Source organism: Euleptes europaea, chromosome 2 (assembly GCF_029931775.1).
Source record: "Euleptes europaea isolate rEulEur1 chromosome 2, rEulEur1.hap1, whole genome shotgun sequence".
Classification (NCBI taxonomy): Eukaryota; Metazoa; Chordata; class Lepidosauria; order Squamata; family Sphaerodactylidae; genus Euleptes; species Euleptes europaea.
The window spans coordinates 78,982,529-79,005,699 of NC_079313.1; the positions used below are offsets into that span (position 1 = coordinate 78,982,529).

The following is a 23,171-nucleotide window of genomic DNA, read 5'->3' on the forward strand; positions in this document are numbered from 1 at the left end:
AGTAGACAAAGATTGTGTGGCATAGGAGTAGGTGATCATACAAAGACGCTCCTTGGTGAGGTAAGCACGTAAACCAGTTGTCCTTTGGGAGACTGAGCTATCACGTAGACAGCTAGCTAACATTACATCAATGCATTAGACACAACACTGAAAGGTTCTTTTCATAATATACTACATGTGGCATTCTAGAAATAACGGAGCATAAAATGCTAAAAATTTCAAAAGTGCTAGAATGTGCCAAAAGCATCACAGTGACCTAGTTACAAAGGACATTCTTCATCTCTTATTGGTCTTTGAATTGGTTAAGCTGGAACTTAATGAGCAGAAACAATTGTTTACATGATGTGAAATTTATCCACCCTTCCATTTTAGAGATGGATGAAGGCTGGCTCTCTGTGTGGTCAGTGTTGGCCTAGTTCTCTACTATTTACTTTTATTTTTCTCCAGAAGCACACAAATGTTAAGGTCAGCCTGCAGTCAAGATGTCCATACAAATAATGCAATGCTACCCTTGTATTTTACACTTCTCTGGAGGAAAGCAGAGCTCCAGAGAATGTATCACAATAAAACAGAGTTGCGCTTACTTGTAACTGCTATTCTTTGAGTTGTCTTCCGTGCAGGAACACATTTGGGACTGCGCAGGCCAGCCGGGAAAGGAACTTTCTAGATTCCTAGCCCTGTGAAAATGTGGGACTGCATGGAAGACTGACGACAAACACAAAGCTCTTAAAATATACAGTTTAGTTACTTCTTAGATTAATACAAAAGAGAGAGTCCATTAGACTACAGAACAATGCAATTGTCTACCACCATTTACACAACAGCACAGGCGTGCACAGTAGCACTTGCAAAATCATTCAGACATCACTTTTCCTCTAATCACGTTGTAGACATGGAGCCCACTGTGTAGGAGAAAGGTGGACTTATAAACTTCTTAAATAGAGATACCAAAAGAAAAGTATAAAAATCTGATTGCTAAAACTTGCAGACCCCCTCCCAAGCAGAACTTGGTTTGACATTGCCAGTGTCTAGATGGTAATTATGTTGGTTTTTTAACCATTCCTTACCTGCAGCCACCCCTTACAAAAATGAACCATGTTACTGTCTTTAATCTTATGGCACACTTTAATTCAGGGCATGATTGGCATGATTTTATATAGCAAATGCATTGAAGTTAAGCAGATATGGGTCTACTCAGTGCCTGGACAGGAGACCTCCTGGGAATCATATGTAAACAGCCTTGAGTTCCATTATGGAAAAAAGTAGGATACAGATATTATAAATAAAAATGTTGGTGGTTTGATACTGGAGAGACATGCATTAGGGCAGAGGGGTAAATTTTCTTTTAGGTCCCCCGAATCTTTATAAATCTATAAGCATGGAAGAAGACAGGGATATTAGCATTTCAGATATATCAGGGGATTGTTCTTCCTGTTCTTCCTATGCAAAACTAGCACCTTCTGTTTCACCTTCTATGTCTTTGCCTAATATTTTAATGACAGGGCAGATAAAGAGGCACCCTAGACATACTGCAGATGGAAAGCAAGCCATTCATGAAAAAGCCACTGGTGCACCCCATCATCCTGAAGCAGAACAGTTACCATAACATAGCAGCCAAAAAAAAAAAATCTTCCACACTGAACACAGGAGGAGGGAGAGGGAATGAAAATGAACGAGAACTCCTGCTTGCAGAACTTCAGTTCCTCCAGACACAGATCTGGGCAAGAAGCCAAGAAAGAGGTGTAAAGACAAATAATTTGGTTCAGTGCAAATTTAAATTTTGATGTCAGCATGCATCTGTATTTTATCAGCAGAGATAAAGTATTATTTATGCCAGGAGCGCCAGATGTGAAAAGAGCTAAAAGAATGTTTAAGGAAGGGAATGGCAGATATCATATTTGGTAGTGCTCAGATGTGCATGTTCCAGTATGCCCTTGAGGTCAATACTTCCAGTGTGGCTGCCTAGCTTTCCACCCCGTGGAGCTCATAAAAGCAAAATTGACCGCACTGACTCAGGCCTTCTGTACATAACATTCGCTTCCATGAAACACTGAGGCATTTATGTGAAAAAATATTAAGCTGAAATTAGCCACTCACAAGATTTTTCAATCCCATGAGCAAATGAGAAAAAGAGTTCTCATGGTGGCCACACAGGCGAGCAATTCTGACACGACACCTTTCATACACATTCTTCCATACATATCATGTAAGGGGCACTCCAGGGGAAGCAAATATTACTTGGGTGGTGGTCAGCATTCTCTCCAGGTGCACCAAGAGATAAATGTCTATAAAACCAGAAGCAGAGAACAAATAACTGTGCATACAATAGAGTAATGAAATTTAAAAATCAGTGTACAGGTCCAAATACTTTATCCCAGATGGGATGCAAAGCATTTGCTGCAGCAAGCAGGCTGCATGGAGGAGCAAGAGCCAGCTCAATAAAGACAGGCCTTAACAAGTTTTCTTTGGCTTGAGGAGCTGGCTCAAAAATTTAGGAGCCACACTAATTTTTCAGCCTTCAGGGTTTTGAATTTTAATATTGACATTATCTAATGATTGCTATCACAAATCCTTCACACAATTTTATTAAAGTTATGATAAAAGTGTTGTAGCATATGAACAACTACAGGTCTAACCCTGGTGTCACCTCCACAATAAAAAGTTAATCTCTAACCCTAGCCGACCTTCTCCCTAATATTGCATAATTCCATTACTACTTTATAAAGTTCCATTTAATTGAATCTTGAATCTAGTATAGAAAGGAACTGCTTAAGCAACGAATACACTCTCATTGAATTGTAAAGTTAAATTCACATATAATCAAGCAATGATAAGAACATTTATTTTTAACCCACACAACAATATATTCTGATATGAAATGAAAAATAAGCCACTGACAATTGCTGTTAACACAGAACTATCCCACCAGGCCAGCTATGGTTCTAGGGTTGCCAGGTTCCTCTTAGCCACTGTCAGAAGGTTTTTGGGGTGGAACCTGAGGAGAGCGGGGTTTGGGGACGGACTTCAATGTCATAGAGTTCAATTGCCAAAGTGGCCATTTTCTCCAGGTGAACTGATCTCTATCACCTGGAGATCAGTTGTAATAGCAGGAGATCTCCAGATAGTACCTGGAGGTTGGCAACTCTATATGGTTCCTTTCATTAATGCTGGCCTCCCTACCCTACTCCACTCTGCCTGAAAACTTCCATCTCATCTGCAGGCCCTGCATCTTATGTGACCTACCTACAGGCTCTACTGTGGCCTTATGTCACAATCCAAAGCACCACTGGAGATACGTGAGTTTTACCATTTTTATAGGGCTCTTTTTAATTCATTGGTTTTGTAAGTTTATGATGTTTTATTGTATACTTATTATTATGTGAACTGCATTGAGCCTGGCTTTTGCCAAGGAGGAAGGGCTATAAGACTAATAAAATAAATAAACAAATAAATAATACAATTACAGCAAAACAATTATAGAGGAAGGGATTTTGCTTTTGTATTAGGTAGATAGCACTCACCCTGTGCAACTAGAATATAGTACAACAGTATTTCTGACAGATTGAACACACTGACAGTGTAATGCCTTTTATTAGCACCAACTAAAATGTCACAGTAGTGAGTGTGTTAAGATCTTCTCACTAAAGCCACAGGCAGCAACAAGTCCTTTAAATTAAGATTCCGGTCAAGGTTTGCTCAAGTTCCTCTCAAACCTCTGACCACAGCTTGGTCAGCATGTGCACACAAGATACAACACAGACACAGGAAAAAAAAATTTCACAGACACTTTGTTTGAAGGGGGCAAACACACCCTCAGATCAAGCATATCCTTTCATGATCTTGTTGGCTGTATGCAACTGTGATTTCACAGGTAAAAACCTTGGTATGTTTTAGGGTTCTAAGCAAATTACTTGTTGCCAAATCAGACCTGAGGTTCTTTGTTCTACTTTGGATAACATACCCTTTTCTGGGTCTTCACAGTTTAGATTCTTTATACAGGCAATCTATAGAAAATAAGAACTTTATTTCCTATTATCTTAAGGCAGGGGTCGGCAAACTCATTAGTCAAAAGAGCCAAATATCAACAGTACAACGATTGAGATTTCTTTTGAGAGCCAAATTTTTTAAACTTAAACTATATAGGTAGGTACACTGTTTATTAACTTAATAAACTTTAATTAAAGTTTTAAGTCTTAATTAAACTATAGGTACACTGAATAAAACTTGATATCATACTTAATAGTGATCTTATTTATTGATAAAAATTAAATTGTAAGTCCCTGCCATTTCCCCCTCCCCGTCCGGTGTCCTCGTCTGGAGGCCTGGTCTACCGCCATAAAAGCCTATTGGTAGACCTGGCCTCCGGCTGAGTCCCATTGGGAGGCCAGGTCTACCCACTGGCTTTCTTGGCAGTAGACCTGGCCTCCGGAGGCCCATAGAAGCCAATTGGTAGACCTGGCCTCTGAAGGGGGACTTTTTCCCCTCCTCGGAGTCCAGGTCTACCACCAAGAAAGCCAGTGGGTAGACATGGCCTCCCAATGGGACTCAGCCGGAGGCCAGGTCTACCAAAGGAAGCCCGCCCTGCCCAACAGCTGATAGGCGGGGGGGGGGTCAGGAACCGCCGAGCTGCCCGCCCAGCAATCGCGCGGCTAGAGGGGAGGGGAGGCTTTAGCCTCCCAACCACTGAGGGCAAGGGAAAAGGAGACCCGGCCATTTTCCACGGTGGGGGGGGGAGAGACACCGCGCCCGCTCGCCTGCTCTCTCTCTCTCTCTCTCAGGCGCGCCGGCTCCGCAGCCCAGCTGCCAGCACGAGCAGGCGCGAGAGCAGGGGCTCCGAACCAAGTTCGGAGAGCCGCACTCAACGGGCCAAAGAGCCGCATGCGGCTTGGGAGCCGCAGTTTGCAGACCCCTGTCTTAAGGTATGTGATAGCATTCTATATTTGGGTTTGGAATTTGGCAGGTTTAAAGTATACAGTTTATAGGAAATTGCTGAATATGAATCTGATGTGAGACACCAAGTAATAGGGCTTACTTGGCCACTTAGTTATTGACTATGAGCCACAATCCACTTATGGAATCGATACGCTAAAAATTTCTGGTACACCCAGCAGAAACTTTCAAAAGTAACTGTGTCCATGGCAGGTGTTCCCAAGTTCAGAGGAGCAAAACAAGTTAATCCCCGTGCCTGTTCAAAGCAAATAGCTGCCCAGTTGGCTGAAGTTCCTGAACATCTGCCCCAAGCTCCTCTCATGGTACAGACTATTTTGCAGAACTACCATGAAGATGGCTAGATCCTTCCTGAAGGATCAAAGCAGAATGCCAACTTCTGGGGCATATCTTGCACTTCAAAGCTGCTCAGTCTCTCAGGTTACTGTGGTTCTGGAAGCCATCCACCCTATCTTCTTGCAGTCCCATTTCAACCAGCATTGGACTAGCCCCTGACTGAAAGCCTTAATGAGGTGCTGATCCTGTCATCAGGTCACTATTATTCATCCACAATGCATCTCCTGGGATAAGCAGAAAAGGCTGATGCAAGAATTCCCAGTGATGTGTGATGGAGAGGGGTGCCATTTGCATCTCTCATGCTCCTGGCCTGTCAGCACAGCCATTAGGAATACTGGTTTACAGAGAGTAATAATTCTTTCCTCCCACACGTACAAACTGCTTCAGACTGAATCCTGGCATAAAGTTTTGTCCCATGAGGACATTAAACAATCCATTCAGCTGCTCCCATTGCTTCACCTCCCAGCCATTTAAGTAATGGCTGTTGCTGTTTTTAACTAAAGAAAATCCAATATAAAACCCTAGATTTACATAACACTGTGGTGGTGACATAAGCTGGCAGTAGCCTTGAAATGTAAAGTGGAGGCTGCCAGAGCCATTCAGTCATCCTATGTTGAGGTTCTCCATTTTGATTTGGCTTGATAGAAGAATTTGACAAGCTGCCTGTGAGATTTAGAAAACCAAAATGCTGAGAATTCTTACACACCTTGGAAGCCTGTAAACAAGGGATGGTCCAATCTATATCACGTCAATGCAGCCTTCCTATTTCTATCAGCACTTTTAACTACCTTTGCAACTAGCCTCTCTGGGCAAACTGCAGAGTTGCATTCATTTTGTCAGCCTCACTAGGACAAAAACATCTCTAACAGTAAGGGGAAACTGATGTACAAACCTTAAAATGCCCATATTGTCTAGGATTTGGCCTAGTCCAAGGATAGGGACACAGTACATAGGGTTGCCAGCTCCAGGTTGGGAAATACCTGGAGATTTTGGGGGTGGATCCTGAGGAGGGCGGGGTTTGGGGAGGGGAGGGAATTCAATGCCATAGAGTCCAATTGTCAAAATGGCCATTTTCTCCAGGGGAACTGCCGCCTCGGCTACCTGAAACCAACTTCTGTTGGGATCGACCTCCGGTCGTGAGCAGAGCTTGGACTGCAGTACTGCAGCTTACCACTCTGCGCCATGGGGCTCTTAATGTTCTCTAGACTCTACCATTATCAACATAACTAATGCCATTGTATATAAATAATAAAATGCACTGCCTCAAGCAGAACATTTATTTACATGGTGTGAAAACAGATGCTTTAGTGAAACGGCACCACTTTTCAGAACATTATTCAAGGACTGCTTTATGGTACACAACACTGCTACCTGCACGCAATGTCACTGTCTTACATTCTTTGCCAAATAATCTAACTATCCATGAACAAAGTAAATTATGCTAATTATATCCTTTCTGGAATGTAGTATTGTTTCCAAGTATTCCATACTTATCTAAGACTGCAAAATAATACACCCACAGGTTTAAAAATATTATTTTTGGCACTTTTGCTCACCTTACTTGTAAGTCGGATACATCAGAATGGATTTTATGTTTTATTGTTAATTATAATAGCTATAATACATTATAACAACTGTTCCATCCAATAAATAATCATCCTCTGTTCTGTTTCAATCCAAGAGGAGTCTCAGATAACTTGTCGTTCAGATAACTTGATGTGTAAATGAAAAGATTTGATTTCCTCAATAAATTCTCTTCACATTGGAGTTTTCTTCTTCATCCATTTGTTCGCAAACTCTATCCTTGCAGTGGTAATTATGTAAAGAATAAAAGTCTAAAGTTTCTTTGGAAACAATTCAACAAAGTTTAACACATACAATTTGGACCAAAATCTACTGGATTGAATGCCCCTAGAAAGCATAATCCTGACCATAGACCAATAGTTTTATGCTTTTACACCTCCACCACATGTTTATATAGTCAGCGTGTTTCCCCCCACAATACCAATATTTGCTAGATGCTGTTTTATAAATCTTTGCAAGTCTAATGGGTAAGGGGCCACTGGTGCAGCATCTTAATTACATTCTCATGTACAGTAAAATTAACTGAAAAGGTTATACCAATTGAAAAAAGAAATTCCTAGCCTGTATGCTCATCTCGTGCCCCAGGGCCTTATGCCATTTATTTAAAAAGAGACTGGCATGAGCCCAAAACAATGATGCATAGTATTTTTTAAAAAATTGGAAAGTGAATAGTTATGCTTACTTTCAGAAACAAAGAGCAGTTCAAAAGAATTAAATTCTCTTCCCAAATCATGTTTTTTTTTCTCGCAGATATTAAACTCTTAATCTGATAGAACTGGAAAACTGGGATGCCTCCATTCTTGTGTTGATGAATTGTAGAATACTTTATGATTACACTATTCTTTACCAAACCACAATACCTCTCCAGACCAGACATCAGAATGGATTTTCTAAAACATATCAAAAAGGGGCACATTCCAAATATTGCAATCACACATAACATGAATGACTGTTGGTGCCTTCTTTGATGTTTGTACCTTTCTAGGACTGTTGTCCTACAGAAAGCAAGCTTGCAGGATACTCTAGTGACAGCCTACCTTGTCCTTTAATTCCAAAGGGAGGCACAAAGTCCCGAATACGCGCCCACTTTCTGAAGGAGTCATCCAAGAACATTGGTGCTGGTCTGGAGAACCTAAAAAAAAAGAAAAAAAGAAAAACTTGTATATGGTGAAGTCGAGTTTCACTACCCACGTGCAATCTGTAAAATCATATGGTTGAAGAACCAGTAATGGCACAAGAAAAAAATGCATAAAGTGAAAAGTGGAGGAATTTGAAGATCTGTTATGTTCAGGCCTACTCCTACAAAGGGCACAGGAAGTCATACCATATACGCAGCTCAGAGTTTATGGTGACACCAGCCAATCAGAAACAACATAGAGACCATAGGAGTTCAGCAAGTATACAGCTCAAGACTGATAATCTTCTTGTATACTACTTTGTACTACAACTTCTAAAACAGCATAGCTGTCTCAAAAGCCCAGTTTGGAAATAAAGTGGCAGAACACAAGTTTCAAGGCAATGGAAAGTGCTACTTCCAAACCCAAGGTGTCTGAAAAACTCTGAACATCACCATCAATCAACAACAGCCTTCTTTGAAGTTGTAATATATTTAGGGGAGGAAGAAGAAGAAGAGTTGGCTTTTATATGCCGACTTTCTCTACCAGTTAAAGGAGACTCAAACTGGCTTACAATCACCTTACCTTCCCCTCCGCACAACAGACATCCTGTGAGGTAGGTAGGGCTGAGAGAGTGTGAATTGCCCAAGGTCACCCAGCTGGCTTCATGTGGAGGAGTGGGGAATCAAATCCAGTTCTCCAGATCAGACTCCACTGCTCCAAACCACCGCTCTTAACCACTACACCACACTGGCTGAACAAGAGATGCCACACCAAAAGTCACTTTGGGAGCAGAACACTTTCAAACAAATTCAGTTAGTGTGGACAAGCCAGCTAATTACAACACACTGGAAAAGTGGAGCAGAGTCACTGTTCATGTTAAGAAGGTTTTTCTTTGTAAAATTATTTTGTATATAGCATGATTTTAATTGTATTTTACCGGTAACAGGTTTTTATATACTATGTCACATTATCAAAAGGACACAGAATGCAGGGGAAGACTGGGCCAAAGCCAAATATGTACACAATGGGCCTATACCACTTATAAACAATGTGTAGTCTCTAAATTCAGATTTCTAAAACACACATATACAATTTATTTACTTTGGCAACATAACCAACTCCACCTGTTTCAGGCTCAACCACACACATAATTAAATTGACACAAATCAAGTCAGGCAAAAGGGCAAGAGATTTAGCAATAAAAAGGCTGGTGAGAAATAAGCAAAACATGACAAGTACCCATCAACTGTACATTTACTTCTGACATGACAGATACTATTTATATGAAGTGCAGGAAGAAACTGATTTTAAGAGAAACTGCTATCAGACTATCAGCCCAATCCTAAAGAGGGAGGGTAGTGTGGTTGCGAAGGGCCCAGGGATGGCACCACTGCTGTGCCTCCTGAGTGGTTTGCTGCTGGGTGCACCAAGTCAAAAATGCTTTCCCCCCCCCCAAAAAAAAACATGAAACTGCTCTGTAGGAATTCAAGGGCTGCACCATCAATTTTGCAGCTCTGCCCCTGGGAACACCCCCCTTGTAGGGTGTCCAGGTCCCTCTTCGCCACTGGTGGGAGGGGAGGGACTTCAATGCCATAGAGTCCAATTACCAAAGAGGCCATTTCCTCCAGGTGAACTGATCTCTACCAGCTGGATATCAGTTGTATTAGCATGAGATCTCCAGCTAGTACCTGGAGGTTGGCAACCCTACCTCTTTGGCACCGGCATGAGCTCCTGCACCGGAGCTATGCTCCCACGGTGGTGCCCAGGCAAGGCACTTCCAAGACGCTCCATGCTGCCGTTGTAAGTGGTCCCACGCCATTGTAGGTGTCACTTTAGATGGCGTAAGTAGCATCTATGCCAGCACTGAGGTCATGCTGCCTCCAGAGGCATCACCCCCTTTAGGACTGGTCTGTATATATTTAGGCTTGGTCATACCTTTCAATTTAAGAAATTTTTGTTATATGCCTTCTCATGATTGTTGGTAGTCATGAATTTTTTATTTGAGAACTATCCCTGTCTGCCTCTTTTTGTAACATAAGTTTATGTGGCCCTGAAAAGACCAGCATTTAGACAAGTACCTAAAACCCTTCATCCTTTTTTATTCCTCTGAATAATAATGGAAAAAAATGCCCAGATAAGTCAGCTGTCACACAGATGCCTGGCTTTAGAAGCAAGAGCCAAAAAGCCCATGAAAATAAAACCAGAGTGATGCCTTTTTCACTATGGAAACGTGTCTCTGTTTACAGAGGGTCCTCCTTTCTATATGCTCTGGAAAGCTGTTGGAAGCAGCACATTTAGGATACTTATGACAAGAAGCAATTACTTTGACTGGATTTAATATACAACTCACACATATTCACGACTTTACTGGAGAAACAGGCTGGCGGGGTAGAGAAGAGATCTGATCTGATGTCCAAGTAACTTATTAGGTATTTTGCCATACAAGTGAATGAATTCCACTTTGGATAATGTCAACTGGGTTCTTTCCAAAGCTTGTTTTTTTCAGAGATGTATAGCTACAAAGGAGAAATGTCCTTCAGACCCGAGCCTGACCCACAAGCTATTTCTGTTTAGTCTTTCATGTGAGAGCCAGCTCACCCTGCCAAGTGCCAGAGAAACACAGCCTTTGTGGACCAGGAATAAGAAAAGCTCTTGAGTACTCCCGTCTGTCATACAATTGGATGCAATTACACACCCTTTAACTTGCAATCACAATCTGGCTGTCCGTTTTTTGATAACATCCATGAGTGTGTGACAAGTTGCTGCCTTGCAATATTAGCATAACATAATGTCGGTGCTTTTTGACATATACACAAAGCCACGGTGAGTAGTCATCTGGAAATCTGAGCTGAGTTGCCACCAATATGCAGATGACACTCTGCTCTACCTTGCGCTTCCAGCAGAGCCCAGGGAGGCTGTGTGAACTGTGAACAGGTGCCAGGAGGCAGTTTTAGGATGGATGAGGGCTAACAAGCTTAAACCAAAATCTTGACAAAACACAAGTGCTACTCATGGGGGAGCAGGAGTTTGACCCAGGAACTGGGATATTTCCTATCCTGGATGGGACTGCACTCCGCCTGAAAGGGCAGATTCATAGCTTGAGGGTTCTGCTGGACCTGAGCCTCCTGCTGGATAAACAAGTGGCCGTGGAGACCAGAGGTGCCTTTCACCTGGTGAGCCAGCTGCAGCCCTTCTTGGGCAGGAAAGATCTTGCCACCATGGGGCAAGTCCTGGTAACATCTAGATTAGATTACTGAAATACAATGTATGTGGAGTTGCCCTTGACGACTGCCTGAAAGCTACATCTGGTACAGACTGTGGCAGCCAGAAAGTTGAATGAAGTGGATCTTAGGGACCATATCAGTTCAGTCTTTTCCATCTACAGTGGCTCCCAATTTACTTTCAGACCAAACACAAGTTGCTGGTATTGACCTTTAAAGCCCTATATGGCTTGAGGACTGCCTACTATATGAACCTACCTGTCCACTCTGGTCATCCTTAAGAGGCCCTGCTTCAGGTGCTGCCTCCAGCTGAGGCTAGATGGGTGGCAACCAAAAAAGGGCCTTCTCAATCATGGCACCAAAACTTTGGAGCTCTCTCTCCAGGCTTACAATTTCCTTCCCTTCCTCTCCTCACAACAGATACCTTGTGAGGTAGGTGAGGCTGAGAGAGTTTGGAGAGAACTGTAACTAGCCCAAGATCACCCAGCAGTCTTCATGTGTAGGAGAGGGGAAACAAACCCGGTTCACCAGATTAGAGTCCACTGCTCTTAACCACTATACCACATTGGCTACATTGAATTATGTAAATGTTTTATATACATTTATATAAATGTTGTTTTCATTTCTTGATGTTTTAATGTTAAAATGTTTTAATGTTCATCACTTGGGTTCCCTATTTGGGTAGAAAGGTGGCACAGACATGTTTTAAATCAATAAATAACTCTCCAAGGCACAGATGGCTACAAAATGAGTCACAAATGAACAAAAGAAAACTTTTCCCCTCATACATGGCAACAAGTAGTAACATTTTTTATTACATATAAGGAAATTAATTTAAACAGACAAGTCTTTTTATAGTATGCATTGTAATCAGGTCTTCACAGAAAGCCTTCCGATGAGAGGTAGAATTTGAACTATGTAGGGTTAAAACGTCTAACCATTACTAACTTGCCACCTTTTGTATTTAATATATTACTATGAAAGTAGCTGAGCAGAATAACTGGTGTGTTTCTGTGTGTGAGCAGCTGTCAGCCCACAAGTCAGTTGGTTCATTCAAGGTTTCTAAAGTAGACAGAAACTGAAGTCATGCAATTTCAAGTCACTTGGAAATATGATGAAAGTAAAGTTTGAGGGTGTTCACTGCTTTCCATTTTCAAAGCTCTTAGTAGAAACATTAAGTGTAACATAATGAGGAAACATTCCGTCTCCATATCAATAACTTCATTAAGCCAGGGTGGTGTAGTGGTCAGTAAGTTGTACTAGTATCTGGGAGATCCAGATTCAAATCCCCATGCTGCCATTCACTCTTTCTCAGCCTAACCTATCTGACAGGGTTGTGGAGAAGATAAAATGGAGGTAAAAAAGGTAAAGGTCCCCTGTGCAAGCAGCGGGTCATTCCTGACCCATGGGGTGACGTCACATCCCGATGTTTACTAGGCAGACTATGTTTCTGGGGTGGTTTGCCTTTGCTTTCCCCAGTCATCTACACTTTCCCCCAGCAAGCTGGGTACTCATTTTACCGACCTCGGAAGCATGGAGGGCTGAGTCAACCTTGAGCCGGCTACCTGAAACCAACTTCCGTCGGGATTGAACTCAGGCTGTGAGCAGAGCTTGGACTGCAGCACTGCAGCTTACCTCTCTCCGCCATGGGGAGGGGAGAGTAAAGCCACTTGGGGAGAAAAGTGGGGTATGAACATCTAAATAATAAACATACCGACATGCGGAATAAGTTTTCCCAGGACAGGCGACCGTGGTTTGTGATTAAAGTTAAAAGGGAGGAGAAGAGTCTGTTTGCCGCAGCTGGCACCATGAGCTGGCATCAAAGGGCTCTAAGGTGCATCGTAACTAGGGTTGCCAGCTCCGGGTTGGGAAATACCTGGATATTTTGGGGGTGCAGCTTGAGGAGGGTGGGGTTTAGGGAGGGGAGGGAGTTCTATGGAGTATAATGCCATAGAGTCCACCTTCCAAAGCGGCCATTTTCTCCAGGTGAACTTCTCTCTGTCGCCTGGAGATTAGATGTAATAGCGGGAAATCTCCAGCCACAGCCTGGAGGCTGGCAACCCTAATCATCACTCTACCAAGAAACAGAGGCCTGAGGATTGTATTCTATATGGCGAATGACATCCAGCAGGGAGGAGGCTAATGTTCAGCTTCGTTATGCATAATTGCATGAACTTAAGAACCATCAAACAAGTAAAATGCCTGCACTATCATCCTAACGCTTACTGAGGCTGGATAAGAGTCAAGATGCCAGAGGTGTAGCTGTAATGCCAGCCTAGGCCTCCCTCCACTGCCAGCAACCCCCCTTCTGCCAGCTGACTGGGGGACCTGGCAGCTGTGTATATTCACCAGGTTCATTACCACTAACTGCTGCTGTTCATCCCAGCAATTCTTGTTCTCCACTCTTGCCTCTGCCCCTACAAGCTAGTTAGTAATGCTAAGGGACTGTGAGCCTGAGGAGCCTGGTCCTCCCCATTGTTACAGCACAACAATGCTGAGAGGGGTAGATAACCCCTCTCAGCCCCCTCCAAGTATGAGTCTCTTACTGAAGACTGCTGAGGTTAATTGTGAGCAGAGGGTAGGGGATCAATCTCCAACCAAACAGAAACAGAACTGTGAAATAATTCATAATTTATTGGAACAATATCAGGAAAGGAGTTCTGAACACAAGCCAGATGAATGGGGTTGCCAATTCCCTTAGTACAGCAAGGCTCCAGTGTCTTTGAAAGCTGCGTTGACAAATGGCAGAGTCACAGGCAGAGTCACAGGTCACTTCATGCTCATGATATGTGCAACTAAGCTAGCCAAAAAGCTGTCTGTTAAGCAGCTTGCAATAGCATAGGAGGAGCCAAGGTACAAGAGAGGGGAAACCACACAGCAGAACAGTTAGATGTTCACTAGTCACTGCAGCTGTGGGTTATGTTGTAGACTCAGCAAGTGGTTGGCACAGCACCATAAACAGGGTTCATCCTGGCTTCTATTGCTGTTGAAGGAATGTTTGCAAAGAGATGAAAAAGATACAACAGTTGTAAGCAGTGTTTCAGAGCGGCAGCAAAGAGCAAGTGAGTTCAATTACTCTGGCCATAGCTATCTTCCAATTCTAGTTCCTCCCCACTGCCCCTTGCAGGTTCCCACACAATGTGATTCACCCGTTGGAGGATCCAAGAGCAGTCACTGGACCAATACTTACTCAGCCTGTGGAGGGAACATCACTAGACCATTCAGTTTGACTGTAAGGGACCTTTTTCTAAAGTTCCCATTACCAAAGATGGTGTGTGTGTGTGTTCTAAGCATGCCCAATATGGGGCCAAGGAGATATAGCCCTATGCCCTTTGTCCTATCGTCTGAGATACAGGTATCCTGGCAAAAGTTATATGGTACTTAAGAGAGATGTGGCTGGCTGCAGACTTAGGGCGAAATCGCATGGTTGTTTAGCCTCCTTTATTCCCTGTTTCAGCCAGGATTCAGCCAGGATCGAACGCATGCATTTTTGCCGAACGTGCGTTCAATCCTGGCTGAATCCTGGCTGAAACAGGGAATAAAGCGACCATGCGTTTTTGACCTTAGTCACTATCTTAAGATGCACTATGTCTCTGAGGTATATTTGAAAGCAGATATATTTTCATTCTTAGAATGCCAACAAACCCCTACTCCTCCCTCAGCACTCCCTTGGCACTGTCCATTTCTAGGACTTATGCCAGAACAGCTTTATTGATGGAAGGATTATACAGATGTGAAGCCAACACAGCATTATGCAGTCATACCTCCAGATATACTGGCATGTATTTGAGTTACACCAGCACAGTCTTAGTTGGCATCCCGAGCAGTTTACCAGCAGGCTTAGAACTGTGCCCTTAGTTAGCAAAATATTAATTTAAAGTTTTAAGTGATTCAAGGGCCAAGAAGTCACAAATACTTTGAATAACACCTCTGCAGTACAGTAAATGAGAAAGAACCTTCAAAGCATCTTGCATGCATGCATACAAAAGGTCCACATTTACAACCTTTCCAGATTGTTTTTAGCACAATAAAGGTGCATTTGTTACCTATTTGTTGGTTGCAGTATAGACTACTTTCCTCAAGCTTGCACTGTTTCTGCAAACACATTTTCCCAGCGCTAAATGCACTGTATTTTGTGTTTGGGGGGCAAAGCAGTTTTTCTACCAGACAGCACATATGGTAACCAGAAAAAAAAAAAACACATGAAAAATGCCCACATGAAAATTGCTCACAAAAAAAACCCCACGGTCATAAATGCACACAAGAAAAAAGCCCACATGGAAAAAAGCCCACATGGGGAAAAGCCCACACAGAAAAATACTCACATTTGAATACTTAATATTATTTATTTGTTTTGTTTTTTAAAAAATTACAACCATAACATAATTTTTACAACCCATAACATAACTTTTACACACAGAAAAATACTCACATTTGAATACTTAATATTATTTATTTTGTTTTAAAAGAATTACAACCACAACATAATTTTTACAACCCATAACATAACTTTTACAACTATTAACATTAACAATTACTTAATTAAAAATAACTAGATATTTAACTATATACTTTATTCCTTTACAGTGATTATTTGACATGAAAATAAAGCCATTTCACTGTTTTAATATCTCTGCCAGCTGTTGAAAACAAACCCGGAATGAATGGGAACCCCCTGGATTGAATGAGGGACCAACATTAAATAATAAATTGAATAAATAATAATTCAGATATAAATCTTTACTGCAAATTAGCCAATCTCCTTAAGTAAGTAAATTTATCTTCCACCTGCTCATACTACTGCACAGAAGTGGCAACCATGTCATGTAGTGCCTCGTATCTTCTCTTTTTCACCTCTGGGCGACCTGCTTGTGCATTAAGGTAAAGGTCCCCTGTGCAAGCACCGGGTCATTCCTGACCCATGGGGTGACGTCACATCCCGACGTTTTCTAGGCAGACTTTGTTTACGGGGTGGTTTGCCAGTGCCTTCCCCAGTCATCTTCCCTTTACCCCCAGCAAGCTGGGTACTCATCTGACCGACCTCAGAAGGATGGAAGGCTGAGTCAACCTTGACCCGGCTACCTGAAACCAACTTCTGTTGGGATCGAACTCAGGTCGTGAGCAGAGCTTTTGACTGCAGTACTGCAGCTTACCACTCTGCACCACGGGGCTCCTGCTTGTGCATTAGCCAATGTTAATCTGTGGCAAGCCAGGTCCCTTTGCAGTCCATCAAATAGAAACCACACACTGGGATGACTGCAGTGGAACAGGGAATTAAGAGCGTTGTGAAATCCTTCACAACAGTTAGTAGTTTTTGGTGACCGTTCAAGGGCTGCATCATGATGATTCCATATTCTTATAGGAAACTGAGGATCTCTACCTGCTGCACCCTTGATATATGTAGAAAAGAACTACGTGAGCACCTCATTATAGCTGTCTTCATCTGGAAATGTGGCGGCAAATAAGATGTTTGCTTCCAAACATATTGTGAATACGGAAATTTTTCTACTTTGAGTATTTTTCCATGTGGGCTTTTTTCCGTGTGGGCTTTTTTCTTGTGTGCATTTATGACCGTGGGTTTTTTCTGTGAGCAATTTTCCTGTGGGCTTTTTTCATAGAACCAGCACATATATTGCTATTGTTGTTGTTTTTTTTGCAATATGGCTGTACAGGCATTAAAGACAGCTTGTGGACATTGCATTTGGCACATTCAGAGAGAGAGAAATTCCCAGAAATTTTTAAGTCTTAAGGGACTTTAAAAAATGCATCTTGAATGGTAATTTTGTATGTGCACTGTATTTAACTATGTATTTATTTGGACTTTTTTCTTCTCAATGTGGACTCAAAGCAGCCCATAACATCAAAAACAAGACAACACCACGACTACTAATAATAATTAAACCCAGCTTACTTAACTAACAATTCACCTGCCATGAACAGACAAATCCACAGGGTGGGGAGGTAGGTAGAACAGGTGGTAAGAGCTCTGGCCTCAATGGCAACAATCTCCCCCACCCCAAGCAGGCAGGGATTATAATTTATTGATTGCTATACCTTTTTCTACATGCAGATCTTCATACGGCACGGAAATCATTTTGAGTGAGCAAAACAGTGTCTTTAAAAACATAGCACTCATGCCAAAAGAGGAAATATTTTACTCTTTTCAGTGTTTCCCCAAATTTTCCAAAGTTTCCATTGGAAAAACTGGGGAAAACCCTCCTAATCTGATGAGGGGAGTCCCAGCCCTTTAAGTCTCGTGTGTATGTGTATAGTACCAAACGAAAACTCTTCTTACTTTCTTTTGACTGCTTTAGAGGATGAATACATTGCTCTGTTGTACCGCTCCAAGTCATAAGCACTCAACCAGTTATTCGTGCAGTAAAAGATCACCTGTCAGCCATCCCAGCACAAGTCTCCCACAAGAAACTGCTTTTGAATCACACTACAATAATTATTTTGGACCACAGGACAGGATTGTATCTGTATTAACTGCTGGACATAGTGTGAATGGGGAAGGAGAGTATTCATGGTAGTTAACATGGACAACATGGCTACCTTTGAAATATTTTAAGTGCATTTTGTACACTGTGTTCCAGAGCAAACCCCCATAGAGAGAGAAAAGCCATTACCAGGGAACAACAAAGTCCATATTAATACGTTCTATGGAAACCTGCGCAGAAAGATATTCCAGATAGCATTCATCTGTTATATTGTGTTTTTCAGCAGGAGAACTTCTTGGAAGAAAAGAGTTTTAAAAAACCCTTTTTGCAAAACCATTCCTCTTCTTGAAAAAGCAGCCAGGTACTGCATTTGGGAAAGAAAAAGTATTTTAAAGAGATCATGTAACATGTAGTTTCTTCATTTGTGTCAGAATTTCCCAAGAACAACAAACTGAAACTCCACCTAAAAATACGAACCCCAAACCATAAAAATGACCCTTTTAGAAATAGCCTTCTCTATATACACCAGCAGATCTCTGCATTTCCACTGTATTCCTCTGTCTGCTCTACTAATTTCTGACTCCAGTATCAACATTTTAAAAATCCTCCTGATTTACATCACTGCTATTCAATATAAACATCCCTCCTGTGGTCCTCAGGGGACAAATTTTTAAAGAAAAATTATATAAACAAATATTTTAACAAAGGAAGGGCATGCCTGTAAAACCTCTTTATGAGAACAGCTTTTAGAGATAAAACATGTGGGATGGATACCCGAGAAACTGTCATGTTGGAACAGAGGCAAAAGGCGCTGAAACAAATCTTTTAAAAAAAACACCAAAAAAAACACGCTTTGGCTTTCCCGACGTGGATCGGAAATGGACTGGGAGTTCAGAGAACTTGTTCTAATTACAGCATTACAAATGCTTTTGCAAATGCAACAATATAAATTAGTTTAGAAGTTTTTAAAATGTGATTGCACTATATGAGCATTGAAAACTAGCAGCACAAACTCATCAGGATAAAGCTAATTGTTGTTGATACACAAAAGGGAGACATCCTGAACAATGGAGGATCTAGTTCAGGATGGCACAACGTAAGGTTTGTGGACAAATTTACAGCCTATTGCAGGTTGTCCAGTGAAACACCACTGGTACTCCAGCAATCATCAACAGATTTAACATAAGTTCTTTTTGAGGCAGACGTTCTTAACCCTTTGAGAAGATACCTAACAGTGCAAAGCTGAAGTTTGCTGGAATGACTGATCAGCACTTAGTTGGACTTGATAAAATACTTTGTCTCCAAACTTGCCATATGATGCTTATCCTATCATATTATTGCAACAGAGACCCACATATAGTGCAGCCTCTTTACTATTTAAAGTCCTCTCCACAGATGGCGGAATGAAGCATTTTAACAACAGCAACAGCTCCCTACACACCTTCCACTAGCCTATATAAAAAAGGGTTGTTGTTTTTTTAATCATGCTGTCAAATCAGTTACATAAGCAGGCAGATTACAACTGAAGAACATATATTTTGATTTGCCAAGGAAACTGAAGCAAACTGAACCCAGACAATATTTGACCGAATCCTAGTCACAACACAGTTTGCATAGTTCAGTCAGAGCTTCCTTTAGCAGTGGTGCTTCAGCCTGCTCAAAGCACTGACACGCTAAACTAAGAATCAGCATGTGCAAGCCCAAGGATCAAATCTGGCTCTCTGAGGAGTACCAGTTGGCCTTTCACTTGCCAAACTAGAGGCAAGAATTGGGTAGGTGTCCATGTGTGCACACAGGAGGAAGTTCTAATAGCTGTGGCAAGGCAATAGGCACGCATACCACTTTGCAGAACTGAAGAGTGGGGTTGGGACTGTCCCACCATCTTCCATCTCCCACCACAGAGCCCCCCCCCCCCGGTAAAGTCAGTTACTGTCCAATGCTCTAGACTGTGGCCAGTCAATAGGTCACAATTTTGAGCAGAATCAAGAGCTAGCTTTTTTGTTGTTGTTCAATTCACTGCCCTTCAAAATGTCTCAACTATTTACTTCCTATATGTCAATTTAAACCACTTGTCAAACAGAAACTAGACATACAACATTTTAGACCAAAAGGTGCCACTTTACAAAGGTTAGAAGCAAAGATATGTGGGGTACAACAGACTATTCAAGGAGAATTGAGCCAGCAGTGCCTGTACGTTTTAAAAGCCCCTTTGTCTTTCAATGGAAACCACCAAAAACATATTAGTCTGAACTTAAAAGCAAATATGTAGAAAACATGCATCAGAAGTCATAATAATTAAACTGCAGTTGATAACTAAACCATTCTAAACCCCTTACTAATTAAGAGAAAGAGAGAAAGGGGACATGTAACGAATGTCATGGCACACTTTAAGAAAATCTTTGGAAATCCTTTCCTGTCGGATGCCTGTAGAACAACAAATTTTCCTTACTGACAAAGCAAACAAAAAATTATCAAACTACATAACATTGACCTCTTTCTTTTACTGGAGCAGAATTTCAAAGACAAGCACTTCTCTGTAAAGCACTTCTTTATTGGTCCTTGTTTGCTAAAACAAACACTTACCTAACACACCAGGAAGAATCATAGTACATTAATGGATTTGCATATTTTTGCCTCACTTTAGCTTATCTTAAACCTTTTTATGACTGCTCCAGATGGCATTCAGCTTCAGCCCACATTACATATTTAGTAGTGCTCAGTTATTTACAATTGGTATTTAAATTTTTGCAGAGTTTGAAATGGAACACATTAAACAAAAATGTTCAAAAAAGCAGCAGTCAATTTTAAGGAAAGGGAAGGAATCCAAATATTTTAGATCTTTGATATGCACACAAAACAATTTACAGTTCTCCAAATTTAATAAAAACTGGCCTTCAGTGTTTCTAAGCAAACATGCATCATATTATTTAATAAATTAAATTGCTCTTACAGTCAACAGCTCTTTCAAGACAGGAAGTTGGCTTGCACCAATCAACTTTATTGCCTAATTTGCTTGCATTTGGTCAGCTATGGCACATAAAAATTGCCTTCAAGCAGCCAAACACAGATCTCACTGCTTCTGTATGTGAGATCTAGAAACAGATGAAGCAGCTGCCATTTTTCTTTCTTTCAAAAAGGCTAGAAGTGAAACAATACCAGCTACATCCAGTACTATCCAATCTATTCAAGCTACCTGGCATAGGAAGCAAATGAACTCTTAAGATCAGGACCTACAGCATCTGTCTCCTCCCTCTCCTTTCCCCCCATTTTAACATCCAGTCTGCTAAAGAGTCAAAACAGAACTGTAAAGTTTGCACAAAGTTTTGCATTGTTTTGATTGGTCCTAATCAGAGGGAGCTTAACTTACCCCACATAGTTGTTGTGAGGATAAAATGTAGAAGGGGAGAATGCTGTAAGCTACTTTGTGTCCCCACTGGGGACAAAAATGGGACACTAAATAAATAAATAAATAAAATTGCCTTTGTTCTAATATACAAAACCTTTTTGCAAATCCATGCCCAGAAATCAGAGCACACAGAAATCTTCGGAAATGGAAATGCAGGTACAAACAGAACTCTTGAACAAATGGTGGCTCTACATTAATAGAAGTTGACAAAGGACATTTTAATTTAGTTAATTTTTGTACGTACAGTGTATGTAGCTAGCCCATATCACCAGGCTTCGTCTAATTGCCCTAAAATTATCAAATTCAAGGCAGCGCAGCAGAAGCATTCCCCCACCATCTCTAGGTCAGTGCTTCTAACCTGTGGTTCAGGAACCAAAAGTGGGTCACAAAGCCTCTGCAAGTGGGTCGCAGGCTAGATCTCCCTAATGGTTGCCCCTGCCATTTCTAGTGCTCTCTTTTCTATCTTGGAAACCAAGATCTGACCCTGGAAAAAGTATCTTCCATTCTTTCTTCACTGCATATACATGTTGATCAAGTAAAATGTGTCCTGATGGTCACTGGAGTGAATGAGAATTTTAGGGGGGATTAGAGAATAATAGAGAAGGAGAGGGTGGTCAAAGGCTGGAAAGTAACCTCCATATGAAAGGTTGTGTATTTTGGAATACCACCTGCTTGAGATTCATAGTGGGGGAGCTGTGCCCTTTGTGCAATGTTTGTTGGTAGAAAACGGAACTATGCCAAGGTCATAGTTTGGCTCTTCTTCTTTTTTGCCGTCAAGTCACAGCTAACGTATGGTGATCCCGTGGCATTTTCAAGACAACAGATGTTCAGAGGTAGTTTGCCACTGCCTGCCTCTGCATCACAACCCTGGACTTCCTTGGTGATCTCCCATCCAAATACTAACCAGGGCCAACCCTGCTTAGCTTCTGATATCTGATGAGATTAAAATAACCTGGGCTATCCAGGTCAGGCCATAGTTTGCCTAGGCCACACACACAAAAACCTTGGGTCAGCCCTAAATGGGGCACTATACCAAGTAAATTTGGACTTGTGGGTCACCATACCAAAAAGTTTGGAAACAGCTGCTCTAGATCACCCAGCTGTGTTTTTAATCACTACCTTTCAGTACTTTGAAATTCCACACTTCAGATCTTGCTGTGAGTATAAGGCACAACCCCTATACTCAAAGACACATTTTCCATGTTTCACCAATTACTTTATATATACCTGCTGCCCTGAGCTCTTTCCCTTGATTTTCTACCTAGAAATGCAACTTCCTCCACAGCCAATTATCTCTAAAGCCTTCCAACTTTTAGCCAGTCTTGAGCACCGTTAATACTTTCAGCACCATCATTAGACCAACATTCCAAATGAATGTAATAGACAGGAGTGGCGTGCCAGCATTTTCCACCTCCTGTCCTTGTTGCATTCCAGCAGTTAAGAGTAAGCCAAATAGTGGGAATTGCTTAAATCTTACTTCCCACTGTGATATCTTAAAAATTCTATTTCAAGGACCCAGGGCAGTCTTAGGCAGTTGGTGCCTCAGGAGGAATACTAAAATGCTGTCTCACCACTGCCTTTAGCTAGACTTTTCGTTTTCCATCACTCAGGATGGCAGACTTTGCTCCATCACTCAGTACTGGCTCCACAGCTCGATGCCAGGTTCTTCCTATCTTTCATCACTAACACATGCCCCCCACTCACACACTGTAATCCCGCCCCATTCCTATACTGCCAAGTGAGGCCGACATTTGTTCAGTACTGCCTCCTCACAGCAAAGTACACCCCCAGGGCACAAAGTGGCAGGGACAGCTCTCCAAGTACTGACTAACAATGCACCTTCCCACCAGTTTCACCTTAGGAAGGATAAGCTGTTATCTCAGATATTTTAATAGGTGACAGATCAACAACCAGACATGTATTGTGAGGGTTTCATGCAGTTTTTGAAGTTTTATTGATACAGAAAACAATACCAAATTTAAAGTGCCATTATACTGCATTATCTAGATTGAAAAGCATTCCACTACTACCTCCAGGTAAAATCCTGTGCGCCTCAAAATGTGGCTATTTCCAATGTTTCTGTTGTGGGATATTAACAATAATGATACTACTTAAGCAT

General features: G+C 41.7%; 1 protein-coding gene across 1 annotated transcript in view; it reads right to left on the bottom strand.

The window, feature by feature from the left end:
• The window catches only part of ST3GAL3 (ST3 beta-galactoside alpha-2,3-sialyltransferase 3), a 234,124-nt gene that overhangs the window by 100,785 nt on the left and 110,168 nt on the right, over window positions 1–23,171 (bottom strand). The window contains exon 7 of the mRNA XM_056867692.1: window positions 7,905–7,999. Coding sequence (XP_056723670.1) covers window positions 7,905–7,999 — 95 coding nt within the window. The remainder of the gene's footprint in view (window positions 1–7,904; window positions 8,000–23,171) is intronic.